At 34.6% G+C, this 16,864-nt stretch overlaps 1 protein-coding gene across 1 annotated transcript in view; it reads right to left on the minus strand.

The window, feature by feature from the left end:
* Positions 1–12,127: 12,127 nt before the first annotated feature.
* ca4a (carbonic anhydrase IV a) overlaps positions 12,128–16,864 on the minus strand; it is a 56,320-nt gene continuing 51,583 nt past the window's right edge. Inside the window, exon 8 of the mRNA XM_056452474.1 lies at positions 12,128–15,349. Coding sequence (XP_056308449.1) covers positions 15,170–15,349 — 180 coding nt within the window. The 3' untranslated portion in view covers positions 12,128–15,169. The remainder of the gene's footprint in view (positions 15,350–16,864) is intronic.

The following is a 16,864-nucleotide window of genomic DNA, read 5'->3' on the forward strand; positions in this document are numbered from 1 at the left end:
ATCATGTTGTTTTATCTTTTAGGAAAAGTCATTTATATACATATTTCTTTAAATTACACTCCAAATGAAGAAAAATATTAAACAAAATACTCACAGACTTATATTTTCAAGACCTTTTTGTAACATTAACTCGCATGGCAGCACAATACAGCTCTGTTGAATCTCCTCCATTTGCAACACTAACTACGGCAACTCCAGAGGTACAAACTTATTACAACTCAATATTTTTCTATGGCCACTAGATGTCACTCTTAGGCTGTTTTGCTAAGATCAGCACAAACAGAATCCAAAAAATAAAACAAACAAGTGAATAGCAGGGTGAGAATGTGGTAAAATCTGAAAACGTGGTAAAAAAAATCAGACGAGGGCTTTTCTTTTTCTGGATTGCTTTTGAAACGTGTTAGTTGGGTTTAGGGAAGTGGGTGGGCAGGTCAATTAATAAAATTGGTGGGGTTTGGGGAAGGGGGAGGGTGGGTTAGTCAATCGTTCGCTCAGTCAGTCAAAAAGTCTGTCTAAAAGTCAGTCGACAGCGGCCTCTGTTGGGTTTACGCGGGACAGCAGGTGCGAATGGCACTCGCGAGGGAAATTTGAGATCTCAAAAAGCGTACACAGCGGCCTCTTGTGGATTCACGAAAACAAAACCTGCAGAAAAACGTGCCGCCGGGACATATTTTGCGGTCTCCAAAAACGTCTAGGTTGCTAAATAGGGCCATGGGTGGTCTTCCTCATCTCCCCCAAACAGTTGAAAGTGAAGGAGTTGAAGGTGGAATTTCTGGGTTTTCCATGTCGAAAACAAACTAAAGCAGTGTTTCCTCCAGGATTTTTTCCAGACTCTTTTGCGTCTTTTACACAGATCTACCAACTACCTGTGGCGTTATTTTATTGACAAATATCGTGAGCGCAGTATTACAAGTCGAGATCGCATTCATGTAATACGAGCATGTGTGAATATCTTTGCTTGCATGCCGATGTTCATGCACTAAACCACTTGTACGTCCTCAATACGCTGCTCAAGTGCAGATTTTCTTGTGCGCTCTCAAATAAATGCTGCTGATGTGTGATTTTAGCGTGTTTATGTAACTAGTTTGTCTCCAACATTTATTAGACTTGCTAGGAATATTTATGAATACGAATGAATGCCTCACGCATCACACAGCTGTCAGTCAGTCAGCATGTCACTTTAAAGGGTTAAACGAATAACGCACAGCACTACTATGAGTACAGAAAAGCTTTATAAGGTTGTGCGATTTAAAAGCTGGTGCGATTATAACCCGATATTAAAAATGCGACTGAATGTTTTGATTGATATGCTGTAATGCAGCCGTGGCGGGATGAATCTAGGTGTGGCGTCCCGCATATTCAAACCTGTGACATCTGCTGCTCTGGCAGTAATAATGTGGGTTTGGATTGATTCTTAACATATTTATAACTGTAACGAGTAACGATGCAGTACATAAAAAATCTATCAGAGTAAAAGTATTAAACTCATCGAAAATATGTAGTTAAAAGTAAAAAACAATACTCCAGTAGAGTACAGATACAGCCTTTTAGTACTGTAGTGAAGTAGTTCTACTTTCCTTACTATACAGCTCTGGGTACGGCGATACTGATACTTTGTGCAAATACACCTTATGTGTCTAATAAATGTTAAAAAGAGTCATTGCTTCAAATTATAGCTACAAAACAAAGTATTTTTACATCTTATTTATTGAAACTTGAAGGTATATTGAGATAGCAGCCTCATTTATAATATAGCTGAGCTAAGAAACAACAGGAAAGCTAAAAAGAGCTTACAATCATGTAAACTATACATTCAAACAAAAAAATCTAATATTATTGTTAAGACAGTAAACAAATCTTGAAATAGCAAAATGTTTACAACTGCTTCCTGGCTGTTTGTGGATCTCAATAGCTTTGAATGCCATTTTACATGACATTTATTGCCATACTACTGAAAGCAGCAGCAGATAGTTCACCTCAGATCTGGAAAACGAAATAAACCCGTCTGAAATTGAACTCTAGAACTGTTACTCAGCGCAAACCAACACATATCAGTGATTCAGCATCTACATTTAATAATGTTAAAGAGGTTTATTATCTATTAATTTGATTATAAACGTTACCATTTGGCTGGAGTGCAGTGAGTGCACTATTCTGTGCTTCTGAATGACTTTAGCATTGTTTTTAAGATAAACAAGTATGTTCACTTTGCATTTTTCTTAAATATCTGCACACTTATTATGGTATATTTATACTACAAAAACTCAAAACGTCAAAAACGTGCACACAGCACCTTTAGTAGAACTTTGTATGGCAGGATCTGATCAAACATAAATACTTATGAATGTAAATAAGATGAGCATGGTATTTATATTGTATGTCCTTTTGTTTTTTGTTGTCTTTTAAAAGTGTTTTTTGTTGTTGGTTTTTTGGTTCTGATTTGTTTGTAAAATGTTTCCTGGTCTGTCATTATTTTAACAAACTCTGTGTTCAGCATATACTTTTGAGGCTGCCATTCATTCACTTTAAAAATATATATAATAATAATGTAACCCTATATGTTTCTAAATAATAATAGCTCTTTAGTTTAAATAACAATTCACACCATTTACTTCTCGCTTATTATTTTAACGTACAATTCATGCTAATAACAGATCGTTAATTAAGACTTTAAGCTTAGTAAACTACTAACTGCTTATTTATAGTTAGTATGGTAGTAGTTGGGTTTGGGTATTTGGTAGGATTATGTGCAGTTGATAAAATGCTGAAAAAATATTATTAGTAGTAGCAACAGTAGTAGTAATAAATCAATGATAAAAATATATTATTTGTGGTAGTAGTAGTAAATCGACCAAAAAAAAACGTAGTAAATAAAAAATAAAATATTAGTAGTAGTAAATCGATTATAATAAATAATAGTAGTTGTAGATGTAGTTGTAAATCTGTAATAAAATACTAGTAGTAATAGTATTAGTAATAGTAGTAGTTGTAAATTGATGATAAAATGTAGTAGTTGTTGTAGTAAATTGATTATAAAAAATAGTAGTAGGACTAGTAGTAAATTGATAATAAAATATAATAGTAGTAGTAGTAAATATATAATAAAAAAATTGTAGTAGTAGTAGTAGTAGTAGTCAATTGATAATAAAATAGTAGTAGTAGTATTATTAATAAAATGGTAATAAAATACTAGTAGTAATGGTATTAGTAGTAGTTGTTGTTGTAAGTTGATAATAAAATTTAGTAGTAGTAGTAAATAGATAATAAAAAAATAATAGTAGCAGTAGTAGTACATCAATATTATAAAATAGAAGCAGTAAATCGATAATAAAAAATGGCAGTCGATAATAAAATACTAGTAGAAGTAAATCAATAATATAAAATAGAAGCAGTAGTATTAAATTGATAATAAAATATTAGTAGTTATAGTATTAGTAGTAGTAGTTGTAAGTTAATAATAAATGTTGTAATAGTAAATTGATAATAAAAATAGTAGTAGTAGTAAATGGATAATAAAAATTTGTAGAAGCAGTAGTAAATAAATAATAAAAATTGTTGTGGTAGTAGCAAATCGATAATAAAAAATAGTAGTAGTAGTAGTAAATTACTAATAAAATATTAGTAGTTGTAGTAGTAGTAGTAGTAAATTGATATTAAAATATAGTAGTAGTGGTATATATAGTAGTATATAGTATTAGTAATAGTATTTTTAAAAAATATATATATATAATTGAAACCATTTTGAATATAATTCAGTTAATTAAATACAAAATTTTGCTGATCAGATCTTCCAGTCACTTTGAGGAGAAATAATCTTTGACAGTAATTACATTGTTATATATATATAATTTATGCATAATTCAAGCACAGTCATTGTAATGTATCCAGTATGTTTATTAAAATTACATCAATGGCTCGGGTGAAAAACATTTACAGAACTAAGTGCATTTAAGTGAACTGAAGTGAATGGGAATGCAAACAAATGAATGATTTTAGGTTGACTTTGCATTGCAGATTTACACTGTAATGACGGATCTTTAAATATTGGATTATAACTTTGCACAGATGCCATTAGGAAGTTGTTGTGTTACTGTAGCCTCATGTTAGCATGTATAATCTTTAAATCGTCTAGTTGCACTTCCAAAATGGACTATTTTGACTTTAATTGGACATATATAATGTTTATTCTGTTTATAACAGACATGTTGACTCAAACACTGTTGATGGAGCTGCATGTATAACCAACATTGAAGACTCCTTTAAATAAATAGTGTGATCTGAATCTTTAACCAAGAGACAAAACCACCAGCAATAGTGTTTCTGCAAAGAGACCTCAATATAATTCATATTTTCAACTTATTTTAGTGTTTTAACAACTCTTATCCCCTTGTACATAATGTTAATATTTTAGTTGATTATGTTTATACACGTTATATTTATAAGGGATTATTTAACTATGTCCATTTTAGTGCTTTTTAGTTATGCTTGGCTCATTGTATCATTTTGGATTGTATTAGGGTGATTGTATTAGGGTAATTTTACCATCTGTCCGTGGACAACTTTTGACTAATTCTGGTGCATTTACAACAATGCTAATTAATGTACACTGTCTCTGCCAAATAAATGAATAAAAATATCGTCTTTTCCTTCTGTTTAAATTTTTTTTATCAGTTTATCCATTTAACAAATATAATTCAGTAATTAGTTTGGAATGTTTTCTGTTTTTAATTCTGTATCTTTTCTGTTTCTATATTCATAATTCATTTAATCCTTATTAATCCTTAGTTTTTTTATATTTTCTGTCAAACCAGAATTTTTAAAAACAATTTTATTTCAGCATTAAATTAAAGAGCCCCTGTTTTGCATTATAAAAGGGTCATATATTGGTTTTGGGAGTCTCCAACAACAGGCTGATATGCGTGCATACCTAATTATACCTAATAAGAATCGTTCAGCGATTTCTTTTGTTCCCAAACCTCTCCTTAGCGCAAAGCTAATCTGCGCTGATTGGTACGATGACCCAATTTGTTACGATTGGTCGACTGCAATCAGCTTATCAACAATTTTGAAGTAGTCAAGGGTGTATGTGTGAGCATACCCCCACCAACACTCCCATTTTTCATGAGAGTCTCTTGTATTTCAGACCCGTTTCCTGCCACCCTACTGTTTTGTTATTTCTCCTGGAATTTTGTTACAGTCTGTGAAACCCCCGGGTCACCAACTTTGGTATAGGATCCGAATCCGAACACAGCGGTCGCACAAAACACGTTCCATAGTACAATTATGACCCGTTTCCACTGAGTGGTACGGTTCGGTTCGGTACGCTTATATGGCCATTTCCACTGTCAAAAGGTACCTAAAATTGAACCATACCGTACCACTTTTTGGATATTCTTTGCAAAGGGTACCTAGCACTGCAAAAGGGTACCAAAAGGCGGAGCTAGACACGCAACTGGATGCTATTGATTTACAGAGATACGTCACTCACTTGTGGGCAAGCCAGGAAAATGAAAACAAAGCAAGCACCATTTTTAAAAACACAGCCGAGACATTACATCGTAATACTATATGCATATAATAACAAGCCATGGTCGACCTGAGCTCAATCAAACCTTGTCGTCGTCTTGATGAACAGCCACAAAGCCAGAAAGAAGAGCAGAATCTACCCTGTGCCTTGTGGTTATTTACAAGGCCGTCTAAAGCGCGAGCGGTTTTGCTTTCTTGCTTGCACTCACGTGTCTATATATATATGAAATAACAAACTTGAGCTGATGATAATGACATGCGAGTGATTATTGAAGTGCTTCTGACATCCGATCCTTTCAGAAACAGACAAACGTGAGGGTGAAGTGCAAAAAAGCAAAGGAGAAGCTGGAAAAACAAAAGAGCAAATGATTCATTCAGCAACCTAAACCATGAACAAGCTGCCGTGTTTAACTATTATCTTCACCTTTTGGACTATTATGAACTGGGAATGACGGAGTTACTGCTCTCTAACAGAGGTCACATGTGCTGGTGAAGATTAAAGATACAGATGAGAGGTTTGCACTGACTGTGGGCTATATTTCGTGTTGTTTTTGAACCCTAATAAGGACTAAATGTATGCTATGTGTAAGGCAAGGCAAGTTTATTTATATAGCACGTTTCATACACTGGCAATTCGAAGTGCTTTACATAAACAAGAATGAAAAAGACAAGTACGCGTTGCGTTTTTAAAGTGGTTTTAGACGCGATATGAGAGTATGAAGAGTAACCAGATACAGTACAAGCGGTTACAAGTAACAAAACACAATTAAAAACATAATTTGCCAGCTAGAGAAAACAAGGAGGCAGCCATTTTAAGCGCACTTACTTACACTTGTGAAATGGAGGAAGGAACTGATCCATGAACTGTGTACTGATAAAGTTCCTGTCAAGCTCTGACAAAGTCCCACACATCAATAGTCTTTTCCTGATCCTTCCTTTAACAAACGGCTGATGAATCCCCTGTTGTAAGTGTGTAGATTACTGAAGCACTCGTCAGAAAAATGAGGGGAACACAGCACAAGGCTGGGTGATAATGCTGAGGTATTTTTTGCAAAAATAAACTTCAACCACTGACTCTTCACAGGCTCATCTTTGGGTCGGGGAAATAACACCGACTTTCACCACACACTTCAGAGCACAGCATCTTCGCAACTTGATCCAACCAGGATCTGCTACAGTGCTTGTCTTCCTCTTTTTCTTTCTGCAGTGTTTGTGGGCGGGCCCGGGGGGTTTCAATTTTCCCGGGTCTGCGTGCGCAACAAGTGGGCGGGGCTTAAGCATTGATGTCACGCCGGCACGGCTAAAGAATCATTACCACAGCGATTCATTAGAACTACTAGGAGTCGATTCTTTTATAAATGAATCAATAGTTTTAATCACTGTGCACTTTCAAAAACCCATAATAAGGGTTTTTTAAATTAATGAACCTTTATTGTTAATAATAATAATAATAATAATAATAATAATAACATTCTTGCCACTAATTATTACCATATATCATCAAAGGACAATGGTAATAATAATAAAGACATAATAATAATAAAATAAATAATAAAGACAATGAATTAGGTTTTTAAAATGCTGTTATGATCACAGAGAGTAAGCTATTTCCACTAAATTAGGTACTATAGTAATTTATATTACATACTGTACTGTTTTTGAACAATACTATAGTAAAATACTCAAATTAATCTGTTGTGGTGATTCTATAGCTGATATGGTAACACGATAACTATATTAATATAAACAAACGACCCAAGGCTGTAGTTTTACACAGCTTTAGAGTATATTATACTGCTACAACACACCACATTTTACTGTAGTAAAACTAAAGTATTCTACATTACAGTTTATCAGTTCACTATAGTTAATACTACAGTCAGCGATGGAAAGTAACGAAATACAAATCCTTCCTTACTGTACTTAAGTAGATTTTTCTGGTTTCAGTACTTTACCTTTATTTTTTGACAACTTTTTATTTTACTCCTTACATTTTTACACAAACATCTGTACTCTCTACTCCTTACATTTTAAAACCAGGGTCGTTACTTTCGTATTAATGTGTTTGGTGGCGCGATCTATATTATTTTTTGTCATTGCGCAATTTGTGCGCCATTATGATGCAGTCAGTCTATTTTTATTCATTGTGCGCATGTGTGCTGCAGTGTGCGGCTTTTTCAACCAAAGCGATCACACCACATTATGTAGGCTAGTTTATAAAGATTATCCTGAGAAAGGCAAGGATGACTATGCAGATAAGACAGAGGGACTCAGCGAATTTAACATGACTGATGCTGCCCTGTTTACACTGTAATAAGACACAATTTGCTTGATCAAATCACAGGTAAACAAGAAAAGACACATTCCAGTTTAAAGTATGCCATGTAAATGCTTAAGGTTAGAGTTTTTTGTCCTCTTCCGATCACACTGCACAGGATTTTTCTGGTCTTTCAATCTAATACCGTGAAAAGGGTGCTTTTTTTGTAAAGATTTGTACACTTAGTTTTTTTATAGAGTATTTGATTGTTTGAGAACTATTTATTTCATTCATTCATTTTCTTTTCGGCTTAGTCCCTTTATTAATCTGGGGTCGCCACAGTGGAATGAACCACCAACTTATCCAGCATTTGTTTTATGCAGCGGATGCCCTTCCAGCTGCAACCCATCACTGGGAAACACATACACACTTATTCACACACACATACACTACGGACAATTTAGCCTACCCAATTCACCTGTACCTCATGTCTTTTGGACTGTAAGGGGAAACCCACGCGAATGCAGGGAGAACATGCAAACTCCACACTGAAACGCCAACTGACCCAGTCAAGGCTTGAACCAGCGACCTTCTTGCTGTGAGGCGACAGCACTACCTACTGCATAGCCCCCTATTTATTTATTTTAGAAAAATGAAAAAAAAAATCTATATATTTTGGACAGAATTCAGTGTAAATGTAAGACTATTTATAATGTTTCTATTATTTATAAAGATAGACTTGTTTTTAGAGTGTTTAACCATAAATGGCAGCTGTTTTTGATCAGACAGCTACAAAACTACATGCTGAACGCTGTGAGTTTGGGTCAGGATGATGATACATGAGCCGACTATTTGAGCAATCTTGGTCAGTATTACAGGGTGTGATGCGGCTTGGCTACTTTCATCAAATTGGCAACAAACACTTCACATAAAAATTTTAATTGCAAGTTATTTTATATTAATATATCAATATCAATACCTCTCCTCATTCACTATCCTTTAGCTTATTCCCTGATTTATCAGTGGTCGCCGCAGCGGAATGAGCCACCAATTATTCTGGCATTTGTTGCATGCAGCAGATGCCGTTCCAGCCACAACCCAGTACTCAGAAAAACCGATACACACTCACATTCATACATGCACTTATACACTACAGCCAATTTAGTTGATCTATTCACCTATAGTGCATGTCTTTGGACTGTGGGGTAAACCGGATATTTAATGAAACTAAAACATGTAGTGGGTACTTTTTACTTGGGTACATTTTTAAGGCTGTACTTCTTTACTTTTACTTTGGTACAAAAGTGTAGTCAGTACTTCAACTTTTACCAGAGTCATTTAAACATGAGTATCTGTACTTCTATTTGAGTAAAGGATGTGTGTACTGTTGCCATCTCTGACTACAGTATGCAGGAGCGTTCATTCACAAAGAGTTGTAAAGACTATAATATATACAGCATAAAACAGTTTACGTTTCCCAGTGATGGGTTGCAGCTGGAAGGGCATCCGCTGTGTAAAACAGTATAGTTGGGGGTTCATTCCGCTGTGGCGACCCCTGATTAATAAAGGAACTGAGCCGAAAAGAAAATAAATGAGTAAATGAAAACAGTTTACTATAGTATGGTTCAAAAACACTATTTACTGTAAATTACTATAGTATTTTACCACTTGAGTTTGGGTTTAAAGAGGTAGAGTCAATATTATTAAGGGTCGGGAGTGATGAGTGTGTTCCAGAGCTGTAATAAACAATAAAATAATTTAATAAATAAATAAACAAACTAGTGTTTGTAATAAATTAATAAATACAAGTTATTTGTAAACAAACAAGTAATGAAATAAACAGTTAAAATTGTATACAAAACACAGCTGAAGTCAAAATTATTCGCCCTCTTGGGAATTTATTTTTCCTGTTTTATTATTGGTAATAATTTCTCACAATTTCCTCTAATATTTTTTCTTCTAGAGAAAGTCTTATTTGTTTTATTTCAGCTAGAATAAAAGCAGTTTTTAATTGTTTTAAAGCCATTTTAAGGTCAATATTATTAGCCCCTTAAGCAATATTAGTTTTGGATTGTCTCCAGAACAAACCACTGTTATACAATAACTTGCCTAATTACCATAACTTTACCCTAATTACCCTAGTGAAGCCTTTAAATGTCACTTTAAGCTGTATAGAAGTGTCTTGAAGAATATCTAGTCTAATATTATTTACTGTCATCATGACAAAGAGAAAATAAATCAGTTATTAGAGATGAGTTATTAAAACTATTATGATTAGAAATGTGCTGAACAGAAATTGTGGGTAAAAAATAAATAAACAGGGGGACTAATAACTCTGACCTCAACTGTATATATAAATAAACAGGAATGAATCTCATGTGTGTGTGTGTGTAAGTGAAAGGTCTTGGTGTTGTGTTTGTTGACTCTTCAGACTGTGAGTTAATTAGAGGAGGATTAGATGTTGATACGTGTCGACGGACTGACGTTTGTGTAGAAACGAGAGACTCGTGCAATTAAATCTCACCTCAGAGCTGCTGATGACTACACACACACACACACACACACACACACACACACACACACACACACACACACACACACACACACACACACACACTTTTGACCTCTGACCTCTGAAAATATAATCTCTGAGCTTTAACCACAGCTGCAGATGCTTCAGTTTACTTTAAACTAACCTAATGCTTCAATCCATAGTTGTGTGACTGCTTATAATGATAATAATAATAAGGTGCCATGATGATGCAGTGGTTAGCATTTCTGTGTGGAGTTTGCATGTTCTCCCCGTGTTGGCGTGGGTTTCCTCCGAGTGCTCCGGTTTCCCCCACAGTCCAAACACATGCACTATAGGGAAATTGATGAACTAAATTGGCTGTAGTGTATGAGTGTGTGTGTGTGTATGTGTAAATGAGTGTGTATCGGTGTTTCCCAGTACTGGGTTGCAGCTGGAAGGGCATCTGCTGATGAATAAAGGGACTGAGCCGAAGGAAAATGAATGCATGAATAACTCTATATAGTTTTAACCTATTTTTTAAATTCATATTCATTGTGCTTAAACTCTAAAGCTTGTTTATTTTTATTAAAGGTAAATTAAAATTAATATACATTTTTTATTTATTTATTTAATTTCAATTGTATTTTTTATATTTTAATACATTTTTTACTACATTTATTTTTATCTGAATTTTTATTTTATTTACATTTATTTTAATTGACTAATTGAAATATAATAAAATTCTCAAAAATATGTATTTATTTTATTTTATTTTTTTAATTCAAAAACCTTTTTTATACATTCTTTTATATTTTAGATGAACAGTATAGTCACGATCACCAGCGATCTAAACACCATAGATCGCTGGAGAACATTCTCATTCAAACGAACTACAACTCTGCCTCTAAATGAACTACATATCCAGTCATGCAACACACACACACACCTGCTCCAAGTCACTATTGATTACACTCTCACAGCTGATGCTGTTCAATGACTGATTACATACGGCTCACTGAGTCTTGTTATACTGTTGTGAACATTACGATGCATTTTCCCTTGCCTTGCTTTCCGTGTTCAGACCCTGCGTTATTTTGTTTGTTTACGTTGTATGCTGCCTGCCTTTTGACCATTTGTCTGTTTATTTTGACTACGACTCTGGATTGCCCATATACATCTGTTTGTTCCTGTATTGACCATTGCTTGCCTGACCATCTCTGTTAAATATAACCTGCATAAGGATCGTTGTCCAGCGTCACTGTCACTTTACAAATATCAGCACTACTCCAGAAATTATACTATATGTTATATTTTAACTTCATGGACAACAGTTTACTTAGTATTGCCATTTAGAATTTTTGTTTTTGCGAAAAACAGGTTGATTGAAATAGTACAGACCATAGGAACAATATTGAACACATCTATGCAATGCAACAGGGTGACTCAAAGGTTAGCACTGTGGCCTTACAGCAAGAGGGTCACTGGTTCGGGTCCCAGCTGGGTCAGTTGGCATTTCTGTGTGGAGTTTGCATGTTCTCCCCATGTTGGCGTGGGTTTCCTCTCTGATTTCCCCCACAGTATAAACACCTGCTCTATAGGGGAATTGATGAACTCGTTGGCTGTGTATGAGTTGGCTGTGTATGAGTGTGTGTATGAATGTGTATGGATGTTTCCCAGTACTGGGTTGCAGCTGGAAAACATGTGCTGGATAAATTGGCGGTTCATTCCACTGTGGTGACCCTTGATGAATAAAGGGACTAAGCCGAGTAATTAATAAGTAATGAATAAACAGGTTTTCTGTAGAACAAAGAAAAAGAAATAATACACAAGACTCTGATTTAAAAAGTAAATACGTTTATTTTCATACAGGAATGTCCATATTGTCCACATCTTCAGCAGTACATCGTCATAATATCATTACTGAAGTTATGAAGTTATCATTACAAATCTCTGATAAATCTGATAAATCTAACACGTTTTCAGCCTTAATAAAGAATAAATGTTGAATTTGCACAGGCAAAGAAACGCAGTGATGCTTAGTGTTCAGAGTTTGTGTTTAGTTTCATCAAGCCACAATGCAAATATCAGAGCGCAATTTTCATAAACATACATACATATTCATGTGTAAAAAATAAGATAATATCGATGTGCCTCATGACTATGGAAGTTGCACGTTTCCCGGATTTGTAGTGTTTCGAAAATACTAATAATGTTAAGTATATTTCGTTATTTGTGTCTCACAGAAGCTCATAAACACAAGTCATGTGTCCTCTTTCAGACTGCAGCACAGTCGCAATAGTATTTCTGTCTGAACATCAAACTTTAGGATTCTTGAAGCGTGTAAATGTTGTAAAACTTTGATCAATTCCAGCTCATTTTAACACAACAAATATTTTGTGTGTGTGCGTGTGTGTGTGTGCGTGTGTGTGTGTGTGTGTGTGTGTGTGCGTGCGTGTGTGTGTGCGTGTGTGTGCGTGTGTGTGTGTGTGTATAAAGAACTGCAGCTATGGCAAATTTTTTATAATCACTTACAGTTTTGTTTGATTTTTGTTTCAGGGACTTGTATGCGTGTGTGTATGTCAGAGAGTGTCATAATACACAGCTTCGGGAAAATATCTTAATATAATATTTGTTTTATTCCATAAAGCCCTGATAACATTTCTTGCTAATTTCAAATAAAAAGTATTGTCGTTTAGAGCGTTTTATTTTAACTTATCAGAAGGACAAAGGTGTCCATGTGTTGGGATTGGAAATTAGTTTCTGTTTTAAATCTTCTAACTTTTGTTTGAACTTTGTTATTTACAACCTCAAATCTGAAGAAGTTGGGACAGTATGGAAAACACAAATAAAAAAAGAAAGAAGTGGTTTCTAAATGTACTTTGACTTGTATTTCAGACAATATGAACACTAAATATTTGATGTTTTGATGTTGACTTCATTTCATTTGTTAATATACATCCTTTCCTCTCATTTAGACCTGCAGCACAGTTGTGACAGGAGCAGTTTAGGGCAGTAATCAGGTAAACTGGTGAAATAATGATGTGATGTGAAACAGGTGATGTCAACAGAAGATTGTTATTATGATCTGGTACAAAAGCAGCATCCAAGACAGGTCTAGTCCTTTAGGAGCAAAGATGGGCCGAGGATCGCCAGTTTGCCAACAAATACGTGAGAAAATGATTGAAATGTTTAAAGACAATGTTCCTCAAAGAAAGAGAGGAAGACATTTGGATATTTCACCTTCAACAGTGCAGAACATCATTAAAAGATTGAAGGAATCTGGAGGAATTTCAGTGAGTAAAGGACAAGAGCACAAGCCTAAGTTGAAGAACCGTGATCTCCGACCCCTCAAGCGGCGCTGCATCAAGAATCTTCATTCATCTATAAGCCATATCACCACATGGGCTCAGGATTACTGCAGCAAACCTTTTTCAAGTAGCACAACACGCAGTTATATCCACAAATGCCAGATATAACTGTACTGTGCCAAAAGGAAGCCCTATGTTAACAGTGTCCAGAAGCACCGTCGACTTCTCTGGTCTCAGAGGCTTCTGGGATGAGCCATCACACAGTGGAAATGTGTACTGTGCTCAGATGAATCAGTTTTTCAGGTGTTTTTTTTGGGAAAAATGGATGATGTGTGCTCCGGACCAAAGAAGAAAAGGATCATCCAGACTGTTACCAGCAACAAGTCCAAAAGCCAGCATCTGTCATGGTATGGGGTTGTGTCAGTGCCTTGGGCAAAGGTAACTTGCACTTGTGTGATGCACCATTAATGCTGAAAACTACATTCTGGAGCACAATATGCTGCCTTCTTTTCCAGGGACACCCATGCATATTTCAACAAGACAATGCAAGACTACATTCTACACACATTACAGTCCTGGCTACAGAGGGAGAGGATACAGGAACTAGACTGGCCTGTCTGCAGTCCCGACCTGTCTCCAATAGAGAATGTGTGGTGCATTTTGAAGCGCAAAATGCGGACAACGAAGACCCCGTACTCTTGCTCACCTTAATACTTGTTTTCAGGAAGAATGGGGCAAAATGACACTTGAAACACTTCATCACTTGCTGTCTTTAGTCCCTAAACGTCTTTTAAGTGTTGGGAAAAGGAACGGCAACATTACAAAGTGGTAAATGCTTTACTGATGCAACTTTTTTTAAATGTGTTCCAAGAACCAAAATTGAAATACGTGTTCATTTAGAAAAAAAACAATAGAAATCATGAGGGACACATTAAATAATGTCTATTGTGTTGTCTGCAGTAAAATACATGTCAAAATCAATTTAAAAATCACTACTTTCTTTTTTTATTTACGTTTTTCCATGCTGTACCAACTATATCAGATTTGGGGTTGTACGTGTATCTGTTTGTATGTATATATGTATGTATTTATGTGTAGGTAAAGCATAAGTAGCTTTACTCCAGTGTCTTTCTTCTAAATTAAAAATAATAATTTCTCTATTAAAAACACACAGAATGAAATATCCATAACATTAATTAGTTTGTGTGAATATAAAGTGTTTACTTGGCATGGTTTCTCTCTTATCTATTTGACTCAGTGACCTTTGACCCTTGACCTCAGTGTCATCAGTGTTTGTGGGAGCTGATCATCATTGTGTGTGTTTGTAATGCACATCAAAACACTTTGGCCTAACAAATATAGACTGCTGTGTGTGTATCTATAATAGTAAAGGTCATGCATTTTCTAGCCGTCAGAGCTCCACGGGTGTTTTTAGTCCAGCTATGAGAGCTATGGTCATCTACTCATGCAGTTCTGCTCCTGTAGTTGTTTTATTCTGTGGTTGTCCTGCTGGTGCGCTGGTGGGTGGAGGACTCATTGTGTTGGTGATGGTTGGGAATGTTGGAGTTAGTCGAGTCTGGTTATGGTGAATGCTGTGCTGACAGAGGCCAGCAAAAGGAAAACACTGACCGATAGGGTCACACTTCTGGACCGATAAACCACTCGCCCATTACGAGGCTGAACGGGTCTGAACGTCCCGACCATTGGCTTCCCATCACGAAACTTCAGAGAGGAGAAAGCCTGAAGCTGGTTGAAGAAGCACAGAGTTAAGGATGAGTAAATGAGTAAATAATGAGTTAACGATGAGTAAATTGAGTAATTGATGGGTAAATTGAGTACTTAAGTAAATGACGAGTAATTGATCAAAGGAAGAGTAATTGACTTAATGATGAGTGATTGAGTAAATGACGAGTAATTAGGTAAATCATGAGTAATTGAGTTAATCATGAGTAATTGAGTAAATGATGAGTGAGTAAATGACGAGTAATTGAGTAAATGATGAGTATTTGATTAATATTGAGTAAATGACAAGTAATTGATGAATAATTGAGTAAATGATGAGTAAATGACAAGTAAATGATGAGTAATTGATGAATAATTGAGTGTATGACATAAATGACAAGTAATTGAGTAAATGACAAGTAAATCTAAATGACAATTAAATGAGAAATAATTGAGTAAATGATGAGTAATTGAATAAATGACAAGTAAATGACACGTAAATTTGAGTAATTGACAAATAAATAATGAGTAATTGATAAATATTGAGTAAATGACAAGTAATTGTTAAGTAATTGAGTAAATTATGAGTAATTGAGTAAATGACAAGTAATTGATGAATAATTGAGTGAATGACATAAATGACAAGTAATTGATGAATAATTGAGTAAATGACATAAATGACAAGTAATTGAGTAAATGACAAGTTAAGCTAAATGACAAACAAATGAGGAGTAATTGAGTAAATGATGAGTAATTGAGTAAATGATGAGTAATTGAATAAATGACGAGAAAATCACAAGTAAATTTTAGTAATTGACAAATAAATGATGAATTGATAAATATTGAGTAAATGACAAGTAATTATTGAGTAATTAGGTAAATGACGTAGTTAAAAATGAAAAGTTTAAATGAAAGTAGTTAAGTAAATGGCGAGTCATTAAGTAAATGACAAACAAATGAGTAATTGAGTAAATGATGAGTAATTGAGTAAATGATGAGTAATTGAATAAATGACAAGAAAATCACAAGTAAATTTGAGTAATTGACAAATAAATGAGTAATTGATAAATATTGAGTAAATGACAATTAATTGTTGAGTAATTAGGTAAATGACGTAGTTGAAAATTAAGTTTAAATGAAAGTAGTTAAGTAAATGGCGAGTCATTAAGTAAAAGATGATAAATTAAGTAAATGACAAGGAATTGAATAAATGATGAGTAATTGAGTAAATGACAAGTGAATGATGGGTAATTGTCAATTAAGTAAATGCCAAGTAATTGACGAGTAATTGAGTAAATGACAAGTAAATGAGTAATTGAATAAATGAGTAAATGATGAGTAATTGAGTAAATGACAAGTAATTGCGTCATTTACTCAATTACTCATCAATTACTTGTCAATTACTCATTAGTAATTGAGTAAATTACAACAAATTGAGTAAATGTCAAGTAACAGAGTAGTAAATGTAAATGACAAGTAGTTAAGTAAATGGCGAGTAATTAAGTAAATGATGAGAAACTGAGTAAATGACATAAATGA

Source organism: Danio aesculapii, unplaced genomic scaffold (genome assembly GCF_903798145.1).
Source record: "Danio aesculapii unplaced genomic scaffold, fDanAes4.1, whole genome shotgun sequence".
NCBI classification, from domain to species: domain Eukaryota; kingdom Metazoa; phylum Chordata; class Actinopteri; order Cypriniformes; family Danionidae; genus Danio; species Danio aesculapii.